Here is a 21,582-nt window from a genome sequence, read left to right on the forward strand (position 1 = left end):
CCCTCTCCGTTTACCAGAAATCATAAAGACATCTGTCCAAGTGTGTGTGTGTGTGCGCATACTTAGGCAACCTTCAGAGACACTGTGTTCCTATTTCAGGAAAAGCTTTTTTGGGTCGGGTAAGGGTTAGGATTAGGGCGCAACAAGGGGCATGGGCACCGTAATTGACTGAAAAAAAAAACAAAAACGTGAAATCAATACCCAAGTCGGTTAATTAAAAGCCCCTTGTAAAAGGATTTAAAAAAAAAAAAAAAACAACTTAAAATGAGTAAATTTAGTTAAGAAATGGAGGTTTAAAAGGACAGATGACAAAAGCAAGGAAGCAGGAATTTTGGTTCTTATTACAGTTGTAAAAGCTCCACGGTCTTAAAAAAGATATTTATCGATGAAAAATCAATTTGAAATTTACCATAAGCCTGACTTAATTGCTGACATGTTAGACATGTTTTTATATAAACTTGTTTTAAATGATATTTTTATATTGTATATTAAAATTTTCAATATGTACAATATATTAAGCATAATTATCATCTTTGATAATTCTAAATACACACAGATTGTGGGCTTGATTGTGATGACAGCTCATGGTCTCTGACTGATATTTTGAAATGTTTGTTGTTCATTTACATTACCTGATCAAGGTCTGAGGACAGAAACATTATGTGTTTACCAAAGTGTATTGCTTAAAGTAAAAAGACAGTGTGCATGAATTCTCTTTTCTTCTTTTATGAAAAGCAGATGTAAAACAGCTCCTGTTTAGGCATGTCATAAATCTACCCGTGAGTGCTTATTATCTGCACAGACATTATCTGTTACACAGTCACCTTTGTACAGGAGCAGATTCCAGAGTGTACCAGAGCTTCCAGGTCACTGGTTTATGATAACGACAAAGAAAATCCAGCAGAGCTGAGATAATGTCTGCATCTACCCCAGGTGAACTGAAAACCTTCTATGCACAACTGTCCTGCTGAGGAGGTGCAAAGGTCCTGGATATGGATGTTTTTAGAATGAGACTGACAAGGTCACAGTGACCTTGACCTTTGACCTTTGACCGCCAAAACAGATTGGTTTATCCTTGAATCCATGTGAATGTTTGATAACATTCTCTGAAGACATTCTTGAGATAATACATTCAGAAGAATGAGAAGGAAGCAAGTTAACAGTGACCTTGACCTTTGACCTATTACCAAAAATCTAATGAATTCATCCTTGAGTCCAAGTGAATGTTTGTGCCAAATGTTCACAAATTTCCTCATGGTTTTCTTTAGATATTGTGTTCATGAGAATGGGACGGATGTACAGCCCAAAAACTTGATGCCTCTGGCCACAGCTATTACCAGGGCTGAGACATAAAAACCCATTGACTTTAAGACGAGGGAACCAGACGTGATGGATTGCTTACTCATTTCCACGTTTTTGGACTCATTACTAGGGTACTCCATTACACGATACAATAACAACATACACCATACAATAATATGTGTCGCCCCCTCCCAAAAAAAACAAAAACAAAAAACAAACATACCTCTGTAATATTTTACTTTACTAAGTGTCACAACTGCTATCAAGCTGTCAAAGGCATACTAGACTCTCCCACCTGACACTGAAGCTGTAGGGCTCACTGTGCCTCTCTTTTACCTGACACTGAAGCTGTACAGCTCACTGTGTCTTTCTCTCACCTGACACTGAATCTGCAGGCCACACCGCATCTCTCTCTCACCTGACACTGAAGTATTAGGGCTCACCATGTCTCCCTCTCACTTGTCACTGGAGATGCAGGCCAAACTGCATCTCTCTCTCAATTGACAATGAAGCTGTACGGCTCACTGTGTCTTTCTCTCACCTGACACTGAAGCTGCAGGCCATAACGTGTTTCTCTCTCAAGATATTAACACTATTGCAGTGGCTGCCTCATCTGTAATGTATTCTTCCTGTCAATCTCTGTATTTACAGTCAGGTAGACCTGTTTCACCCTCACTGACCTCATTGTTGCCTTCACTCCTTGACTGGCTCTGATGTATATAACAAAGAAACCTTTGGACCAGCAAAGATATTTTTTGAAACATTGTTTTATTTTATGACAATAGTGCCTCTGGAGATGCATCATATGTCTGTTATTTTTGAAAAATAATAACATTTACAAAATAAAATTCTATGTAATAGTTATTGACCTTGTATATGTAACGGGCCAGGCCACAGCTGGACTTTGTGTTTAGTGCTAATTAGCAAATATTAGCATGCTCAAACACTAAACTATAATAAACACAGGACATTACCTCCACTGGCACATAACAAATTTTTAACATCAGAATGTTAATATTTTCACTGTGAGCTTGTTTGCATATTGAAATGAGCATTTAGGTCAAAGTACAGTCACACAGCTGCTGTATGGCGATAGAATTTTGCCTTGTTTTCTTGTTTTCCATCTTGTTACCATACACATTTCCCTTTGCAACCCTCATGGGCAAACGACCTTGCTGGAACCACTGTCTGAAGCAGGGATACTCAACCTGCTTTGCTTGGGGGCCACTTTTGCAAAACAACAGGAGGCTAGGGGTCAGCTGCAGCAGCCCCAAACATGCTTCTAGGATTTTATGACATTTCTAGGATTTTAGGATGTTTTGTTGATTTTAGGACATTTCTCAGAATTTAGGAAATTTCTCAGAATTTAGGACATTTTAGGATTTTAGGACATTTCTAGAATTTTAGGATGTTCTAAGGACGATGATTTAAGGACAATAGTCAGATTTTAGGATATTTTATGATTTTAGAACATTTCGCGGATTTTACGACATTTCTCAGAATTTAGGACGTTTTAAGCTTTTAGGGCATTTCTAGAATTTTAGTACATGTGTACGATTTTAGGACTTTTCAAGGATTTTAGGACATTTGTAGGGTTTTTAGGACATTCTAGGATTTTGAGGATGTTTCAAGGAATTCTAGGTTGTAAAGGATCCTCCACATTTTCTTCATCAACAAGCTCTATTTTGATGCTGTTTTTTGCACTCTGGCACTTTATCTATAATTCAATTCCCACTGTGAATCACATCATTTTTATTGTAAATTACAAAATGGTCAGGGGGACCACCACCTAGGACAATATTAGGGGCCAGATTTGGCCCGTGGGCCGTAAGTTGAGTACCACTGGTCTTAAGTGTAACTTTAAACTTAAGATTCCGTGTAAATAAAGCAATTTAGAAACATTTATTTAGTAGGGAATTTATGTCAGTGATGTTAAGCAAGCAAGCACAGAGTAACCATCACAGTTTGACACACCTCTACTGACTGCTTCAGACAGACATGACACACTTTTACCAGCAGCTGCATGGCCTGATCAGTCCGTGGCTCAGTATTCTACTGCAGCTCTACACATGGCTGAAGTAGACACCAGTGTCAGTGAGAAAGATAATGCCCTTAAATACAAACAGGAACCATCTAAAGTCATGACGCTAAAAAATAAAAATCTGACGCCAAGGTAAGCAACACTACTTACCTGACTGACACTGACAAAGCTCTATGACATCAATGTCCATTTACTATATACAATTTGCACTCATTTACACTTTCACCTTGTACAGATATATAATGCAACGCCATTTGTAGCATAAGATAGAAGTGCTCTGTATGATAGAGCATCAGGGCCACTGTTAGGAATCGAAAATCAGACATTTTGAGGATAGACACATAATACTTGGAGAAAAAAAGTATTTGTGAAATAAGATAAAGCCATATTTTTGTGAAAAAGTCATAATATGAGAATATTTCAAGAAAAGGCTGCAAAGAACACCAATGTTCATTTGATTATATTGGGTAGATTACAACATGTTTTTAAATTTTCAGACAGTCAATATACAAACGTAACAGCTACTATTTAAATAGCAAAAGACTGAGTTTTGACAGCATCACTGTTTCCTACCACTGACAATTAGTATTTTCTCATAATATGTAGGACTTCCTTCTTATACTACTTTGACTTTATTTAGTAAAATTCACGTTTATCATAATTTTATGATAAGTATTCTGACTTTTCTTATAATATCACAACTTTATTCTCATAGTATCACCTTTTTTCTCAATTGTCAATTCTTTCTTCCCTTAAAGTGTTAAAGTGGCCCTCTCTCCCTGTGACCCCGTCCCTTTCTGCACTGACCTGTTGCCATCAGATCATCTGCTCTTATATTCAGTGTTTGGCACTCTGAAGCTTCACTAACTGATTCCATCAGAGCTCTCCAAAGGGAATGTTTGAGCAGGAGGTGACAGAGCATGTGCCATGGAGGGTCTACAGTCTCCATAACCCCAGCAGTTGATGTCACACTGTGAAGCAGGAAAAGACCAATTATTCAATGAAGTCAGCAGCTGTCATGTTTACTATGGGATGTTACGGCACTATATGAAGCAGAGTTCTGTGCTGCAAGTAGTGTGTACAGATCGGTTGTGGCACAGGGCTGAGGATGATTATGAGTCTTCTATAGAGAAAGCTTGGTGTGTGTTGGGGAATCTCTGGGCGTTGTAGTCTGGATCGTCTCTCACTCGGTCTTTGATGTCACTCTTTACCTGGCAGGCAGACAGATGAAGAGACAGCAGGTTACCGCTATATATTCACACTAGTTGAGTCAAGTATCTTGATTCCAGCTTTCTGTTCTTTATCTGTGAAGAACTACATGTGTTTTATTTGCCTGTTGATGCGACAAATGTCTAGCTTCAGCTATCAGGCTCCTCTTCTGTGGAACCATCTTCCAGTTTTGGTCTAAGAGGCATCTCCACATTTAAAAGTAGACTGAAGATTTTCCTCTTTGATAAAGCTGGCTCAGGCTTGCCTTGAGCCAAGCTTGCCTTGAGCCAGCCCCTCATCATGCTGATATACACCTAGTCTGCCAGGGGACTTCCTATAATAACCTGAGCTCCTCTTTCTCTCTCCATCTGCAAACATTCATGTTCTATTACTGCATATCAGTAACTTGGCATCTCAGGCTTCTTTGTGCTCCCTTATCTCACAGAATTTCCAGATCGCGAGTTGCCTGGATTGTGTGTTGTAGTGGTGCTGGTGTCATGGTTTTGCCCGATACTGACTACTACTGCCACTGTTATTAGTTATACCTCCACTATTATTACACATAGAATTATTCATTATTATTTGTCACATATATAACGTATAATAAATGCATGTAACATATATACTTTCATAAACTAGATGTATTAATAGTGACATTCCTATTGCTATTGTTATAGTTATTAGTGTTGTTGCTGTGCATCTGTCTCTCTCTTTCTTATGTATCGTTTTGTAACATGAGGTATCCCTCCGCAGTCGCTCTTCCTGAGGTTTCTATCCTTTTTTCCCCGTCAAAGGTTTTTTTGGTATGAGGAGTTTTTCCTTAGTCACTGTGAGGGTTTACGGACATAGGGATGTTGTATGCTGTAAAGGCCTCTGAGGCAAAATGTGATTTGTGATAATGTGCTTTATAAATAAAATTAAACCAGGTATTTCAGTTCTTTAAAGATGGCTTGAAATGAATCTGAAGAAACAAAACCTTCAATTCAAACTACTGAACATTAAGACATGTTTACTGTTGAATAGGCTAATGATCAAGTCTTGACTCTTGACTGTACAGATGTAAAAGAGAATTTTGTTTTACACAATATCCCACATTTTTTAAAACTGCAGTTGTACTAAAGTGATGTGCAACCTGTATGCAGCCATGGCGCCATGCTGCTGATCATGGATTCCACTCTCCATGTTGCCTTTGTTTAAAAATATTCATGCAGTCTTATCAGCATAACTCAGATCATCAATCAATCCTTCACCTGAGTCTGAAGCTGTAACACACTAGGCGGGTTTCCATGACAGATTTGCACAAAACTTTAGAGATTTTTTTGAAATGTCGATGAAACACAATTCCAAGATGACAGTGTTTCCACTGAGTGATGTTATGCGACATCTCCTCTGGCGATATATATCATTCCAAGAAGCATGATGATGGATGTTCAAAACATTAGTTTCTTTCTATTGCAGCCACCGCACTAGCTGTCATTATTTCCAATCCAGGGACACAAAGGTGTGTTATGCAAGTGATAATGGAAAGGCAAGACCCTTAAAAATGGGAGCGGCCGTGTATGAAGGATTTCTGGGAAGTGATAGTAACCACTTCATATTAGTGTAAAAGCCTTTTTGCTATAAATGGTGGAATGGTGGTATAAATGAAGTTTATAAACGAGTACTATATATTCGCAATTTTAATTTGTGCAATTTGAGGGTTAATGGAAACCTGCCTACTGAGGAAGATAAGTTTAAGTGCATTGCATTACCTGTTTGGTGTATGCTTCCTGCAACTCCTGCCTCTCCAGCTCCCCCTGCAGGCTGTTAGGAGTGGTGACAGGCAGAGCTCCTGCAGCTCGAGCAGCTCGGCTCACTGCGTCTGACAGGGACAGGTGTGGTCCTTCACACTGGGTTGTCTAAAGATAAAAATGCTACAGTTACCTTCCTGCAGGCAGACATTCTTAAAGGAACATTTGGTCCTCTCTACATGTCCAGGACAAAGACATGTCCTGGATGTTTCTGAGCCTAGCTTAGCACAAAGACTGGAAGCAGGGGGAAACAGTTAGCATGGTGCCATCTTCCAACAACTCTGTTCTGTTAGCTAGCAAGCTATTTTCAACAATTCATCAAATTTCTTCAGTGTTAGAAACAGGCTCAAGCATGACAACAATGAGGACAGGATTTTGACAAAACAAGGCTGGTAATTTCCCACAGAACCAACAGTAAACACTGATCCACCGCAGAGCTCACCTTTCTCCTCTTGGCAGGCATACCATGCAGGTAGGCGTCAGACAGCGGCGGCTGGGCTTTGATCTTCCTCTGAGACAGCATGTCATGTCTGATGATGGGGACCCATTCCTGACCAACACATAATGATACAGTTACAATCCAATGACCTGAGATGCACTGTGGTCACATTTGCAGATCATTGACAATATGGGCATGGAAGCCTCTATAGCACCATCTAACATCAAGGCAATTAACATCAGCAACAGTCTTCTTAAGCTGCGTTCAGACGCCTTCCACAAGCATTTAAACCTCTGACACCTGAGAAAATTTGCTTCATTTTTTTCAAAAACATGGACAAAAAGGTAATCATCAACTTGATATGAAAAATTCCTCAAATTTAAAATAAAAATTGTAAAAGGTGACAAAAAAAAAAACTTAGCTGAAAGCTAAAAGGGGAAATCATATAACTAAGAAAAAATATCAAGAAAACTATATAAATAATGAGGATAATTATGTATTTAAAATTAGGTTACAGAAAAAAAATCATTTATGTTTATTACTTTATTTTCAGCACTACTTTTTCGGGTAATTTTTTGTTTTTGTTCTTTTACTTTTCTTTTTTAAAATTAACTTCATATAATTTTCTTGTCACTTTCTAACCATTTCTTGCTATTTTTTTGGGTAATTTCTTGTTATGTTGCTCAATGCTTTTATTTCATGTTTTTGAAAGAAATCAAGCCAGGTTTCAATGGGTTAAGTGCTTATCTAAGCCATGCACACTTCTCAGGAAATGCCATACGATGTGTTTGTTTTTCAGAACACATCCTGCAAAAGGGATTTGTATCAGTTGAAGTTTTTTTTTTGTGACTGACTGTCGATTGCATCAGTGAGACAGTAGGACTATGGCTGAAATTTTACCACTGAAAATCTCAATCTGGCTGTCGCATTGTGGTGCTTTTTGATTATTTCTATTTGGGGGCTGTTTGTTATTGCACAAAAAAAGCAAAAAACAGAGGCTCTTTTTAAACTCCAGAATTTCATCTTCAAGTTTCAACTTTGTCAGTTTTCAAAATTTAACAACAAATTCATGGTAGAGAGAGGGTCATATATTTGATATGAAAGTCAAGTCACTCAGGTAGCTCAAGGAAATATTTGGAGCTTTGGGAAGGGTTGATTTTTTGTTATTAAAAAAGAAAAAAAAGAAAGAAAAAAGGAGTAAGACATTACACCCTAGCCAACCCCTCCTCTAATTAATAAAAAACAGTCCCTTAGCCACGGCCTACAGTATCTTGCCACCTTCAGCACTGATCTAAACTGCCAGCAGGAAGCTCTGTCTGTTTGATTACAGAGTCAGGGAGACTAATCAATTATTGATGACTAAACTCACAGGAAGAAAAACAAAAAGAAAACCAAACAGCAGTTAAAAGGCCTATTTTAGGATTATATTACATCAACACTTTTGAGCTTGTAAATGCTTCTTTGCAAACCTACACCTGTGCAAGAACAGAGGAGGACAGGGTCTGATGGTCACCATTTTTGGTTCCAGTGACTGAACAGCCCTACATTTTCATATAATCCTGGGAGAACCCCAGTCCTTACTGGTGGAACTGCTGCTGCCCATGGCTCCACCTCAGGGGCCGCGCCCTCCCGTCCTTTCAGGGCCCCAGCAGCAGGGCACTGAGTGTCCCCTGATGAGGCAGTGTTCTCTCCATGAGACGCTTCCCTCTCACCGCCGTCCCCTGATGAAGCCATGGCCTCCTCTGCTGTGGTGGCTGGAGCCGGAGACAAACTCTCCTCCATCTGACAGAGAGCCAGTCAGTCCTGTTACACTAACTCACATCTCTAGTGCAGCACATACACAATAGTGTCCTCAAAAATATCTTTTTATTCATACACATTGATTCTGAAATGGTTTCAACATGGATTTCTGCAGCATGGACACATCTGTGCCAGTTGTGCTCTTTCATACAGCAAATGTGTTAGTTCAACTGAAATCACTTGAATTTCTCAAAATCGGACTAACACACCCAGATAATTCCACTGGAACTGAAGCTCGGTGGTTAGGAATAGGGACTGTTTGTCACTTACGAGGGGTGAAGGGGTGCTGCAAAATGGGTAAGGCATTTAAAAATAATTTAAGCACTGAAAAGGGACTTGTGTTTTTAATTTTGGCTTAGGTTTGGGACATACAACATTATATTTGTTTTAAACAAAAAAGTCACACCCAGCCACCCCCCGCCTCTGATAAATATAGTACAGCCCCACAACAAGGGCACAGAATCTAAGTGATGTCCTGCTGTGGACGGAGCCGCAGCAAAACATATTTTAGCCACCTAAAAAAAAAATCATAATCAGTGTAAGTGTACAATATATTTGAATCTTGTCTCCTCTTTACCTTCTACAACAGCTGATGGAGGCAGCAGCAGAGCAGCAGCTCCTCTGTTCAGTGGAGTAAAGCAGTGAAAATATTCTAGATGTAGCGTAGGCTACACTTAAACTAATGTTGATTCTTTTTAGGTGGCTTCAAACTAATCAATGTAGGCAGAGTTTACTTAGCGCTGTTTGATTATATGTACATGACGTGGCGGTTTTTTACCCCTAGGTTATTATAAATAAACAGTTGTTATTGTGATATGGTCTATATCATAGACTGAATAAATAATATAGGCTTATAGCAAATAGCTGAAAGAGGGCACATCTCCACTTGCTGTGGAGGAGTCGGACAGACTTCATCAATAACACAGTCACATTAAGTCACAGTAGTTCAATAACCTGTTTGAGCTGTAACTATAGCTCCACTTAATGGGGCATGTAAATGTTACAGACTTATATTATATTAGATATATGTATTTTAAGTACACATTTTTAAATCTTATGCTCTCAACTTTCCCCATGGTTATTAAAATATATTGAATATTGATATATTATAGTGTACTATATAAAAGTCCGAAATCCCAGCATTGTGATGACACTGGTAAAGAACATGATGACTCAAACTGGTTGTCGTCAGTGCTGCTTAATCTAACAGAGCGAGAAGGGTTCAATTTGGGTTACATGGTCTTAACCACTGTGATAGTCCAAACACATTTTAGCATGTGTTCACAATTATTAATTTTCAATCTTTTGTTTTGATTATTTGTTATGCAAATGACATTTTTAAATTCTGAGTAGGGCTGGGAGATATGGCTTTTAAATAACATCTTGATGCTTTAAGCCAATGCCGTAAAATACAATATCTCAAAATTTTCTTGTTTTCTCTGAAACAACATAACTGAAAACAATACCCGAGAAACGCACTGTTTGAACAACGCTTGACAGAAACTAGAAACTGTTTTAAGAAATTACAGAGCTTTTTTTAAGAAAAGAAGCTATAGTCTGTGTTTGTGAGACAATTTTAAGGATTTAAATATTCAGTAGGAGCAATGGGCTTTAGGGAGGTCACAAAGTGCTGAGATATGGACAAACACATTGGTGGTTTGGGTCAGCGAATTTGGTTGGTTGATGATAACCAAAAATGTACAATTCCACCACACTGATACTTAAAGAAGAGCACTGACTGGCAGATAATCCAACTCTTCAAAGAAAAATGAGAGTGAAACAAACTCACCTCCACATTCAGACTCTCTGCTGGCTGCTCCCCCTCAGCCTCTGTCCTCTGGCTCAGCTGATCCTGAGATGACACATGGCAGTTTTGAGATATTCATTTGAAAGTTTTAGCTGAAACTAGGCTGAAATATTTAAACATTAGGTTTATACTGAGTTGAAGTGTTGTTCGAGCAGGGCACAGTTATAGAGTACTGTATATTACAGTATTTAGTTGTGTGCAAATTAATTTTGATACTTCTGATCATACCTTGAACCTTTGAAACCTGGATCAATATCAGTTTTCTTGTCCTGCACTTCAATGCCTTTCACAAGCTTTTTGACCCTTTGAAAACTGAGCGAGTTGGTTGGATTTCTTTCCAAAAAATAGGGAAAATGTCCAACTCTGTCAGAAATGTCCCCGAAATTGCAAAAATTTAGTAAAAGGTGACAAGAATATTGCCTTCTACTTACTTTTTAAAAAGAGGGGATGGGATTTTTACAGAATTATCCAAAGAAATTCAGACAACATGTCCAGAAAACTATATTTCTAATTATATTAATTTCATATTTAAAATTACATCACAAGAAAAATATAATACATTTATATATGATATTTTTTTAGCACATTTTTGGACATTTTGTTTACTTTTTTGGCATATTTTCAGGTAATTTTCTTATAACTTTTGTTCTTTCTTATAACTTCTGTTTTTTGTGCTAATTTTTGTGTCATGTCTTTTTAAGTTGCCCGTAGTCTTCTACCCATGTTTTTGAATATAATCAAACCAATTTCAAAGGGTTAATCCATTAGATCCAAATTAGATCCTAATTTTCAAACAATCTTTAATCATACTTCTTTTTTTTCTATTTTTTTAACAAGTGAAGGAACATTTCATTCACAAATGACTGACCCTGTCCTGTTTGTGTTACTTGTATAAAACAATATCGACATCAGATGCTGTGGTTTAACAGGCAGCTGGAGCTACTTTATGCAGTGTGTCCAGCTGCAGCAGCTGTTGTTGGATACACTATTGGTTCCATGTGTTACCTGTGTGTAGATTATGTAGTGCTGGATTTGGTCCTCAGTAACTGGGTTGTGTTCCAGAATGACATGCAGCCTCATAGACATCATACTGGTCAGCCAGTTGACCAGACTGGGATTGACTTCAGCAGACATCCTCCTCTACACACACGAGCATGCGCACGTGCGCGCACGCACACACACGCACACACACGCGCACACACACACACACACACACACACACACACACACACACACACACATACAGTAACATTAACAGTGACATACAGCTGCTGACTGGTATTGCATGAGTAAAGCATGATGCTGTGGTTGTAAAAGCTGTGTACTAACAATGCGGTGGTTGATGACTGCAGTGAGAGATCTCTGTTCTCCTCCGAGGCAGTACAGGTTCAGAGCCAGGCACTCAAACAGGCCCTGAGTGCACAGCAGCAGCAGACGGGGGCCAAATGTGTGCTCTGTGAGAAGAAAAACCCAAAGAACAGGAAACCACTCACATCTCCTCATTTTACACTGAAGGTGATCCTAACATGTTTGGGGTCTGCAGGAGATGGAGTTTACACATTAACATCAATGAGAGAGATGTAGTGAGGTGCCGTCACTAATTAACCTCCATCTCCTCCAAAGCAGCTAAGACATTATTCCTATTTAGTCTGCACCGAGTTTGAAAGAGAGACTAAATAAGTCAGAGATATATAAAGAGAAGAAACCCCTGAAAGTTTCCAGAGACCTCTGTTCCTGTTGCCTTCTACTGTTTACCTGTTCTCCGGCCTGTCTGTGACGTTACACGGACACAAAACAACCCACGCACACACGCCAGCTGATAGAAAGACAGACTCATGTGCTGTGATGGTGTGTTCACTGGCAGTGGGAATGTAGCCTATTGCCTATATTTAGAGGGTTTACTTATGTTTGAAAAACCCGCATTCATGTGCTAATTTTGGTGTGAAAGGGGTATAGCTAACTGACAAACTCACGTGGTTTGGGTTGACAAGCTGCTGATTGAACTTACCGTTGGGGTGCAGGATATGTGTGGCCATCTGTGTGAACTGCTGTCTGAGGAAAGACACGTTGGTCTGAACGATGTCCACTCCCTCACGCACTGTCACTGTGGCCTAGACACAACACACAACACACAACACACAACACACAACACACAACACACAACACACACACACAGACCACTTATGTCCACCACTACATACTCAGCACAGTACATTAGATAAGGTTTGTGTGTGAGAGAGGTTATCCTTACAAAGCTCTCAGCGATGTAGTCCTCCAGTCCGTTAATGAGGTCCTCGGCTGCTGTCTGGCAGAGATGACAATGTGTCAAATCAACTGGTTCATACAGCACACAATACTGTCACCATCTGACCTGAAAAATTTTGCTCATATGTGGACATTCAACAAACACAGGATGAAACACAGCATAATAAAACTTGACAAAACTGTTTGCCAAAAGCTTATCAAATGTATGTGATTTCTCGTGTCCTAACCACTGTTATATACTACCCCGGCCCCAAAAGGGGTTAAAAAACAGAATGCAATGATTTGTGAATCCTTTTTGACCTAAATTAAACAGAATAGAGTACAAAGACAAGATATTTAATTTTGAAACTCATACACTTTGTTTGTTGTAAATATATGCACATTCTGAATTTGATGTCTGAGAAACATTACAAAAAAGTTGGGACAGGAAACACAACAGACTGGGCAAGTTGTGGAATTAAAAAAAACAAACACCTGAAACGTTTCACAGTTAAACAGGTTCATTTGGAACAGATGACAGAACCATGATTGGGCATGAAAGGGACATCCAAAAGCACAGTTGTTTGGACGATTATGGGTTAACCACTTTGTGAAAAAACGTGTGTGCAAAATTCTAAGTTTTGAGTTTAAAACTGTTTAAAAATGTGTCTCAAAGCACAATTGCAAAGAATTTAGGGGTTTCACCATCTACAAACCATAACAGCACCAAAATATTTGGAGAATGCCCAGAAATCTCTGCAAGCAAGGGGCAAAGCTGAAAAACAATACTGAATGTCCATCAGCTTCGATGGAACTTGATTGTTTAAAGCATATTACTATGTGGGCTAAGGTACACACAGGTTTTGGAGCAACATTTGCTGCCAACCAGAAGACATCTTTTTTCATTGAGATCCCTGCTTATTCTAGTGAGACAATGAGACACATTCTGCATGTGCTCAAACAGCGTGGCTTCGTAGTAAAAGAGTGCAGCTTACTAGACCCATCTCCCGTTGAACATGTGTGGTGCATTATGAAGCTCAAAATATGACAAGGATCCCAGACTTTCACTTTCGAAACTTCAACAATTAGTGTCCTCAATACCCAAACACTTCACTGAGTGTGAAAAGATGATGTCATACAGAGGTAAACATGTCCCTGTCCCAACTGTTTTGAAATGTGTTGAAGACATCAGCATCCAGAATAAGTATATATTTACAAAAACAATAAAGTTTATCAGTTTAAACAAATGGCTGTGTAAAATTGATTATAAGTTGAAAAGGATTAACAAATCATTGAATTTACACAGCGTCTCAACTTTTTTGGCGTTGGGATTTTAGCATTATGGACAAATTTTTTAATTGTTTTATGTCTGCATTGTTTTGTCTATTTATAGACAGCAATTTGTTTCGGCTGTGGTTGTTTTTAAAATGCTTTATAAATAAAGCTGAGTTGAGTTGAGTTGAATTAAGCAACAAATCAAGTAGCTTACTGTGTGATCAAACAGTGAGGGACTCTCTCTCCAGTACTTACAGCTATGTTAGCTTCAGTGGGCTCTCTGCCCTGGAGGTAGTGTTCAGTGAAGAATTCAGTGAGCTGGGGCTGGATGCGGCTCAGAGGCTGGGCGTTCCCATGGAGCAGCAGCACCATGTCCACCATGGAGAAGCTCTGACACACCAGGGACAGCAGGTCACCAAAGAACCCTGCCAGGATGACAGACAGGTTATCAGTCTGCCAATAACAATCAGCACAAAAAGGTTGGGTACGGTAAAATTAATTCAGAATGTATTCTTCACATGTGGGCCATCCACACCAAGCACTATAACTATTACTACAACCGTAATGATGTGAACATCCACACTGTTGAACGATAATGTTCTGTAAACAGCAGCACAGAGCACGCAGTATGCACTCTAAAAAAATGGATGTTGATGACCGCTGTACACTGCGAGGAGGCTGGGGAGAAACAAACAGAAAACTAGAAGGATATGGGATCACCAAATTCACGTCTTTTGAAGAAAAGTTTCATTCATACTTTGGTAGCCTGAGTTAGCTGACATTGTAGCGATGGTAAAAGAGGACATCAGCAAAGAAAAAACCAATGTCAGAGACTGCATCAGTGCCAGAGACCATTTGGCCACATGTTTCAAGGAAAAACAAAAAAAAAAAGCTAATATAGCTGTTAATAGTCGAGACTGAGTGATTATACCACATAAAAGGTTGTTCCTAAATCCTGTGAGTAAGAGATCAGCTGCAGTTAAGAAGCCAATAATGTAAACAATCCTGAAACTTCATTTTGTAGAAAAATGTCTCTAAAATGTACGGACGACACCCAAACATTATGAAGCCTATAAATCATCATATAAAGGTGATATTTTTTCTTTTATTTTCTTCTCCTGATAGCAGTCAGCAGCTCCATCTACTGGCCAGAATCTGCTTAGTCAGGGAGACTAATCAATTATTGATGACTAAACTCACAGGAAGAAAAACAAAAAGAAAACCAAATAGCAAAATATTTCACAGCTTCATACATATTTTTCAACATAAAAACAGACATTCTGTGGTCCAAACCAGATGTTAAGAATTGCTGTTAGTATTTCTATTGCTCTTGAAATCATTCTTGGAGTGAGCCAAACGAAACTGCTCTCCACTTTCATTGTCGTTATTTTTGTAATGTATACTCTGCCATCCACTTGAGTTGGAACAATTTTTAAAACTATCTTTTTATAGTTATAGTTACTGTTCTTGGTGTGGATGGCCCTTCAGAGCATATTGGGATGTTGATTATGTTTTCAGTGTTTTGTCCGGATTCCAGCGCTTTGGATTTGAAGAAAAACAGTGACTCTGAGGTAAATGTCGACTAAAAGCTGCTTACATTTACTCTCCTGTGTTGTTACTCACCCACAGCATCTCCAGAGCCAGGAGTGAACAGGTTTCTGGTCTGGGACAGTCTCTGGATGAACTGGGCGATGCTCTCTCCATTGCCCTGCTGTGACCCCAGAGAGCTCATCATGGTGGACAGCACTCCCTGCACAATGCCAGTGAACAGCTCTGGGCTCAGAGAGTCTCCACCTGCACTGCTGCCTGCCTGAGGGGGGGCAGGACCCGTGGACTGAGGGGGGACTGGGGCAATGGGACCACTGGCAGGTGGCTATATAGAAATAACACATTTTTTATCAACAAGCTGGACATGTTCATTGCCCTGTTCACATATTTTGAGACATTAAATGTCAAAACGTAAATAAATGTAAAAAGTAAATAAATATCTACTCAAACGCTGCATCCAACCCATTTCACATTTGATTTTAAATAATCCAATCAGCAAAGAAACATGGCAATTAGCTGAAAAAATACCCCAGCAGGTAGCAGGTAGAGCTCCCTTTGTTTTTGTTAACAGAAACTAGACAGTTTTCATTGGAATATTAATACTGTGCTTATTTTTCCTGTTTTATCGCACTTTATTAGCTACTGTATATCTAAAGCTCACAGTCTGTAAAAATGACAAACTGATTTCGTTAACAGCTTTTGATCCTCACTTCCGATCTGTTCTCTCAGGGTAGTTTTTTATATTCACATTAATTTGATTGGCAACATATATCTAATTGACTTAAATGCATATACAAAGGAAGTGAAATAAACTTAAGGAAACCTGCAGGAAACCTATAACCAGTCTGATGAACATAAAGCCGAGCCCTTAGATCCTCCTCTCAGGGTGGATCAGGGTGTCAGTGTTCCTCAGATGGATCTCAAGACTCAGGAGATCGCTCCTTCCAGCTGGCAGCCCCTAAGCTTTGCAATAGTCTCCCAGCTAGCTAAGATCTCTGGATTCTGTGGAGTTTTATTAAAAGCAGTTAAAAGCATTCCTGTTAGGACAAGCATTTGGGTAGCATGGAGTGTTTTCTGTTTTAATCCTGTGTTTTTAACTGCTCTCACTGTATATTTCATTTAGGTTTCATTTTGATTTATTTTTATTCTGTTTTATTTTGTCTGTGAAGCACTCTGTGACTGGTTCTGTGATAGGTACTATATAAATAAATTTTGCTTGCTATAATTATCACATCTTTGTGTCGCTGATTCATTATTTTGTGGCTGTGTAAGAACCTGATTACATTTCTAAATTTAGTTTTAATTATTATTAATTTTATATTAATGAATAAATTAAGTACAGTTCTCTGTATTGTTGCAACAACAGTAACATTTTATGGTCCTTGTGACTTTCTGTAGCTCTATATAAACTCACCTGTGTGAAGTCTGACATGCCCTGGAAGAAGCCCGGCACCCCCGGCAGCGTCACAGTGATGGAGGGAGCTGGTCCAGAGCCAGGCCCCCTTGGTCCTGCTGCTCCTCCCAGCAGAGAGCCCAGCAGCTGGGCTAGGTTTCCCTCAGGACTGCCCTCTGCCGGCTGGCCTATGGAGGCAGTGTTGGTGGTGTGGGTGGAGGTCTGTCCGGAGGTGTTGGCAGAGGGAGGAGGAGGAGACGTGGTGGACGAATCAGACGAGAAGGAGGTAGAGAAGGAGGACTGAGAGCTGGTTGAAGTGGACGTGGACATGGGATCACCTGGAGGAGTTTCAACAGCAGCACAGAATAATTACATCTTTATTATCATCTTTATGATTTGTGACAAAGATATAGTACCAACTGAGCAGGACATTTTTCAGAAAAATAACTAGTCAGTGCTCTCTGGAGAATAAACTAATGAAAAAGCTGTTCCTGAAGGATCTTAAACCTGGTATGACATGCCTGTAGTGCAACAACTTGTTGCTTACTGGCCAGCATATACACCATGGTGACGTATCTACATTAAACTAGTATAAACTGACAAACTGCCACCAATTTATTGGCTTAGCTCTACAAATAAGTAGTCTGACACTTGATTTCAGTAAGCACTGCAGTGAATGTTTGGTTATTATTTTGTGGAAATGCCGAAGAGGCAAACTGCACTTAAATCTGCATTTCCACATAACTGTAGTGTAAAGTAACAGACAAAAATAATGACCCAATGTCACTGTGATGGATTAACTCAACTCAAGCAAGTTTCAAGTCTCAGCAAGCTGTCATGCTATATGGAAATAAGGGGAAACTATTATGGAATATTTTACATAATCATTCATCTTTTTGTCATACTCATTTCTGTTTTTCCCCATTATTTGTATTTATTTACGCATTTATTTATTTATTTAAATAATTTATTTATTTAAATTATATCACTTAGACATCACAGGTCATTCTACGCCAGCTGGGGTATTCCTTTTGGAATATCAATACCCGAAAAATTGTAAAACATATGGGCACATATAGATGAGATGCGGCAATGTACATATGATTTATTATTATACTCTGCCCAAAACTAAATGAAAATTTGATCATAAAAAAAAAGAGTTTGAAGGTTCATTTTGGTGCTGGGATCACAAATCTGTGTTGAACTATTAACAGGCTTTCCCACAAAGTCCTTACCAATTTTTGGCAGTATGGCATGATTTAAACATCTGCCGCCATGTTTTGATTTTCCATTTATGAAGCTGAAACATTCATTATAGTGCTGTTGGAATATGTATATCTTTCGGTTATTTGTTGCACCGCAGTCTCGGCATGTGGTGTATTCTGGGCACAGATGGAGCAGCAGAACATCAGGCATAGCGAAAGCTAAATATTAACTTCCACTGTGGTGGGTCTGAAAATTTGCTTTCACTCACAAAACAATTTCCTCTCGTCTATGATCTGATCAACTCTGATCTGATTAATTATCAACCCCGCGACTCACAACTCCTCAAACTGCTGCTGAGGGAAAAAAAAGTAGAGCTCCGCCTGTAATGCAATCACAGATCTGAAAATACCTCAGAATTTCAAGAGTGGGCTGACAATTGCAAGATTACTGTGTTTCCAATGACTGATGTTCTGTGACTTCTCCTCTGGTGATAACATTCCAGAAACCATGGTGATGGATGTACAAAACATTCGCAGCCTTATTTCTATTGCAGCCACTGCACTAGCCGTCATTATTTCAATCCAAGACCACGTAGCGTGTTATGGAGCCATAATGGAAAGGTGAGCCCCTTATACGTGGGAGCGGCTGCGTATGAGGGATTTCTGGTAGCTGATAGTCCACGGTTTCACAGAGGAATTGTGGATTCAAAACTTCCAGATTATCCACTGAACCTCTGAAGAGTTATGTGATGCAATAACAGCTCTTGTAGCTCCTGCTGCATCATGAGGGAGCCAGTTCCTACTGACAAGCACATAGCCATAACATCATGTGACCAGAAAACATAAAAAAGTGTTTCCATTGCAGTTTTGCCAAATATGGCTTACAACCTCATGCAAGCCTAAACATTTTTTTGCCATAAATGGGAGTTTTTTTTTAATTGACGTGTTTCTGTTTGGCGTATTTTATGTTTGCAATTGCAATTTGCGCAATTTGAGGGTAAATGGGAACCTGCCTTGTGACACACACAGAAGAAAAAAAACACAAAACAAAAAACCCAGGAAAGTTAGCAGCCCCTGCATGTTGTCAGCTACCGTCACACATAGATTTTATTTCTATGGGAAACACTGTTTTTAACTCAGGGTAATTGCTCTTTGTGGAGCTATCGATCATACCCCAAGGTCTTCCTCTGCACATAACCAAACTTCAAATACTTACAGATACTATAATTAGATAATGAGTCAATAAGAGCTGGTTGACTGGTAGTCTCTACAAACATGTATCTGCCTGCAGGGATGATGACATTATTATCTGTGTTAAAACTATGAACATTTGGTTTGTGAGTTGCTGCGACAGCAGTAAAGAGTTGACACTGACCCTGCTGCCCCGGCATCAGGAGCTGTCCCACCAGACCGCTGATCATCTGTGTGAGGGAGGAGGGAGCCAGAGGTGTGCCCTGCTCACAGAGAGGAGAAGGAGACAGAGATGAACAAGCAGTCGTTGCACAAAACTTCAGTAATATGGATTATTCAATACATTGTAGGCCGTCAACTGAAAAGAGAGAAAAGAGTTGATCAAGAGAAATGAATTGGCAACTGCTGAAAAATCTAAAGGCAACTTTCTGTAAGATTACTTTTTGCCCTTTCTTAGACAGATGAGAGGATTGAGACAGACAGGAAAAAGAGAGAGAGAAAGAGAGAAAGGTGTATGATATACAACAAAGGGCCAAGCCAGAATCAAACATGAGACATTGCACTTACATGGCTAGACTTTTTAATGCCACTTGGACTGAGTTTAAGAGCAATTTTCTAATAACCAAAATTTAAGAAGGACAATTTTATTTTAAGTCAAATGTTGGATGAAACAACCCTTTTTAGAGAACATAAGGAAATATACATGTTTCTTACTCTGGATGAGGTTCCACTGCTTGGATTAGCATCATGTTGAGTTTAAGAGGAATTAAAGAAATGATGTACAAGAAATAGATGTTACCAATTATCATTTTGAAGACTTTTAATACCAAATAAGGCCTATTTTTTTAGGTCAATGAATTCCATACCTTTAAGACTTTTTAAGGATCTCTCGGAATCCTGATGAAGATGCTCCAATCTTTGAAGTAACTTTTTAAGTAACAAAATTATTTTAACAATAATTTTAATTTTTCAGATCTGAAAATGTTCTACTTTTCCTTGTCCTTGTCTTGTTTTTATTGCCGTCTCTGGGTTCTGCTCAGGATTGTGAAGTTGTTGAGCTGCAGCGCTGTACGCAGCTCTGTGTTGCTGTTACCTGTCCTGGCTGCTGAGCAGCTGTGGGTACTGTGGCCCTCAGGTTGATGGTGGTCCCCCTGGTTCCCACTGGCTGAGGGATGCGGGGGGAGAAGGATGGTCTGGTGATGACCACCCTTGCCTGAGCAGGGTGGGGGGGCTGTGGGGGAGCAGTCCCCTCAGTGCTGGGTGTAGAGCCAGGGACAGACCCCACCTGTGCTGGGTGGCCTGTTGAGGCTGCGGTGGCCATAGCGGCAGCCTGGTGGGAGATCTGGTGCACGATGGCCTGCATGAACTCTGGGGGCAGACCTGGGAAGTGGATGGGGGGTGCGCCTGGACACAGAGAGATAAACACATTTCTGAGTGAGTCCACTTCAAGTTCTACTGACCCAAAGTGTCCAGACAAATTCATTACTGCAAAGAGGGAACAGCCAACAAACTACATAGCAACAAACTACCCAGTCAGAGAGCAGCACTTACCAGGCTGTCCCGTGCCTGCAGCATTTGGCTGTCCTGGAGCCTGAGACCCAGCAGCTGACTCACCTGCTCAACACAATAAGAGTAGAAATTCATCAGCTGTTTTGTGAAATATGGCTGTTTCAAATCACCTAAAATCAAGCCCCCAGGAAGTGCCCCAGGCCCTGATGCAAATTTTACATAGTGGCCAAAAGTTGAATTACACTTTTCAGGTCTGTCATGTAATGCCCACGGCTAAGAGAGACTTTTTCCCATTGACTAACATTGGGAAAGAGACATTTGTAAATCAGTTAATAATTTTTTGTCAAAGACAAAACGACTCATTTCACTATCTATATTTAAGTCATGCAGTTAGATAACATTTGGAAAGTCTAAAAGAGCCGCTAGATAATTTTTTTTAGACTGTCATTCAAGTTAACAAAGCGCTATACCGGATTTTGCTCACTCTACCAGTGGAGGTTAACCCTCAGGGTACCCTCGACTGCCGCAAGTCTCTAATGCACGTGCCTCGTGGGCCAGTAGATCCAGGTATTTTATCCCCAGAAAAAGAGCTTTTTGCTTTGTGTGCCAATTAGCAGCTCTCACAGGAATGACTGGGGCCCTGCCTCATGCTGTATCCAGATTCTTAATACATCCATGCCTGAAATTAACATCTCATGCGAGTGTTAAAACTTTTTTGCAATAAATGGTTAAAAGTTTTTTTCTAAATTGACGTGTTTCCATTAGAAATATTTCATATTTCATATTGCGTAAATTTGAGGGTTTATGTAAACCTGAGAGCACAGGAGGG

General features: G+C 39.6%; 1 protein-coding gene across 1 annotated transcript in view; it reads right to left on the reverse strand.

The window, feature by feature from the left end:
* Positions 1–2,856: 2,856 nt before the first annotated feature.
* The window catches only part of bag6l (BCL2 associated athanogene 6, like), a 29,463-nt gene continuing 10,737 nt past the window's right edge, over positions 2,857–21,582 (reverse strand). Inside the window, 15 exon segments of the mRNA XM_042506462.1 lie at positions 2,857–4,554; positions 6,304–6,450; positions 6,785–6,892; positions 8,363–8,563; positions 10,371–10,433; positions 11,394–11,528; positions 11,718–11,842; positions 12,397–12,499; positions 12,640–12,693; positions 14,163–14,332; positions 15,531–15,780; positions 16,870–17,186; positions 19,429–19,507; positions 20,338–20,648; positions 20,796–20,858. Of these exon segments, the coding sequence (XP_042362396.1) occupies positions 4,456–4,554; positions 6,304–6,450; positions 6,785–6,892; positions 8,363–8,563; positions 10,371–10,433; positions 11,394–11,528; positions 11,718–11,842; positions 12,397–12,499; positions 12,640–12,693; positions 14,163–14,332; positions 15,531–15,780; positions 16,870–17,186; positions 19,429–19,507; positions 20,338–20,648; positions 20,796–20,858 (2,225 nt within the window). The 3' untranslated portion in view covers positions 2,857–4,455.

This window comes from Plectropomus leopardus, chromosome 18, assembly GCF_008729295.1.
Source record: "Plectropomus leopardus isolate mb chromosome 18, YSFRI_Pleo_2.0, whole genome shotgun sequence".
Classification (NCBI taxonomy): Eukaryota; Metazoa; Chordata; class Actinopteri; order Perciformes; family Serranidae; genus Plectropomus; species Plectropomus leopardus.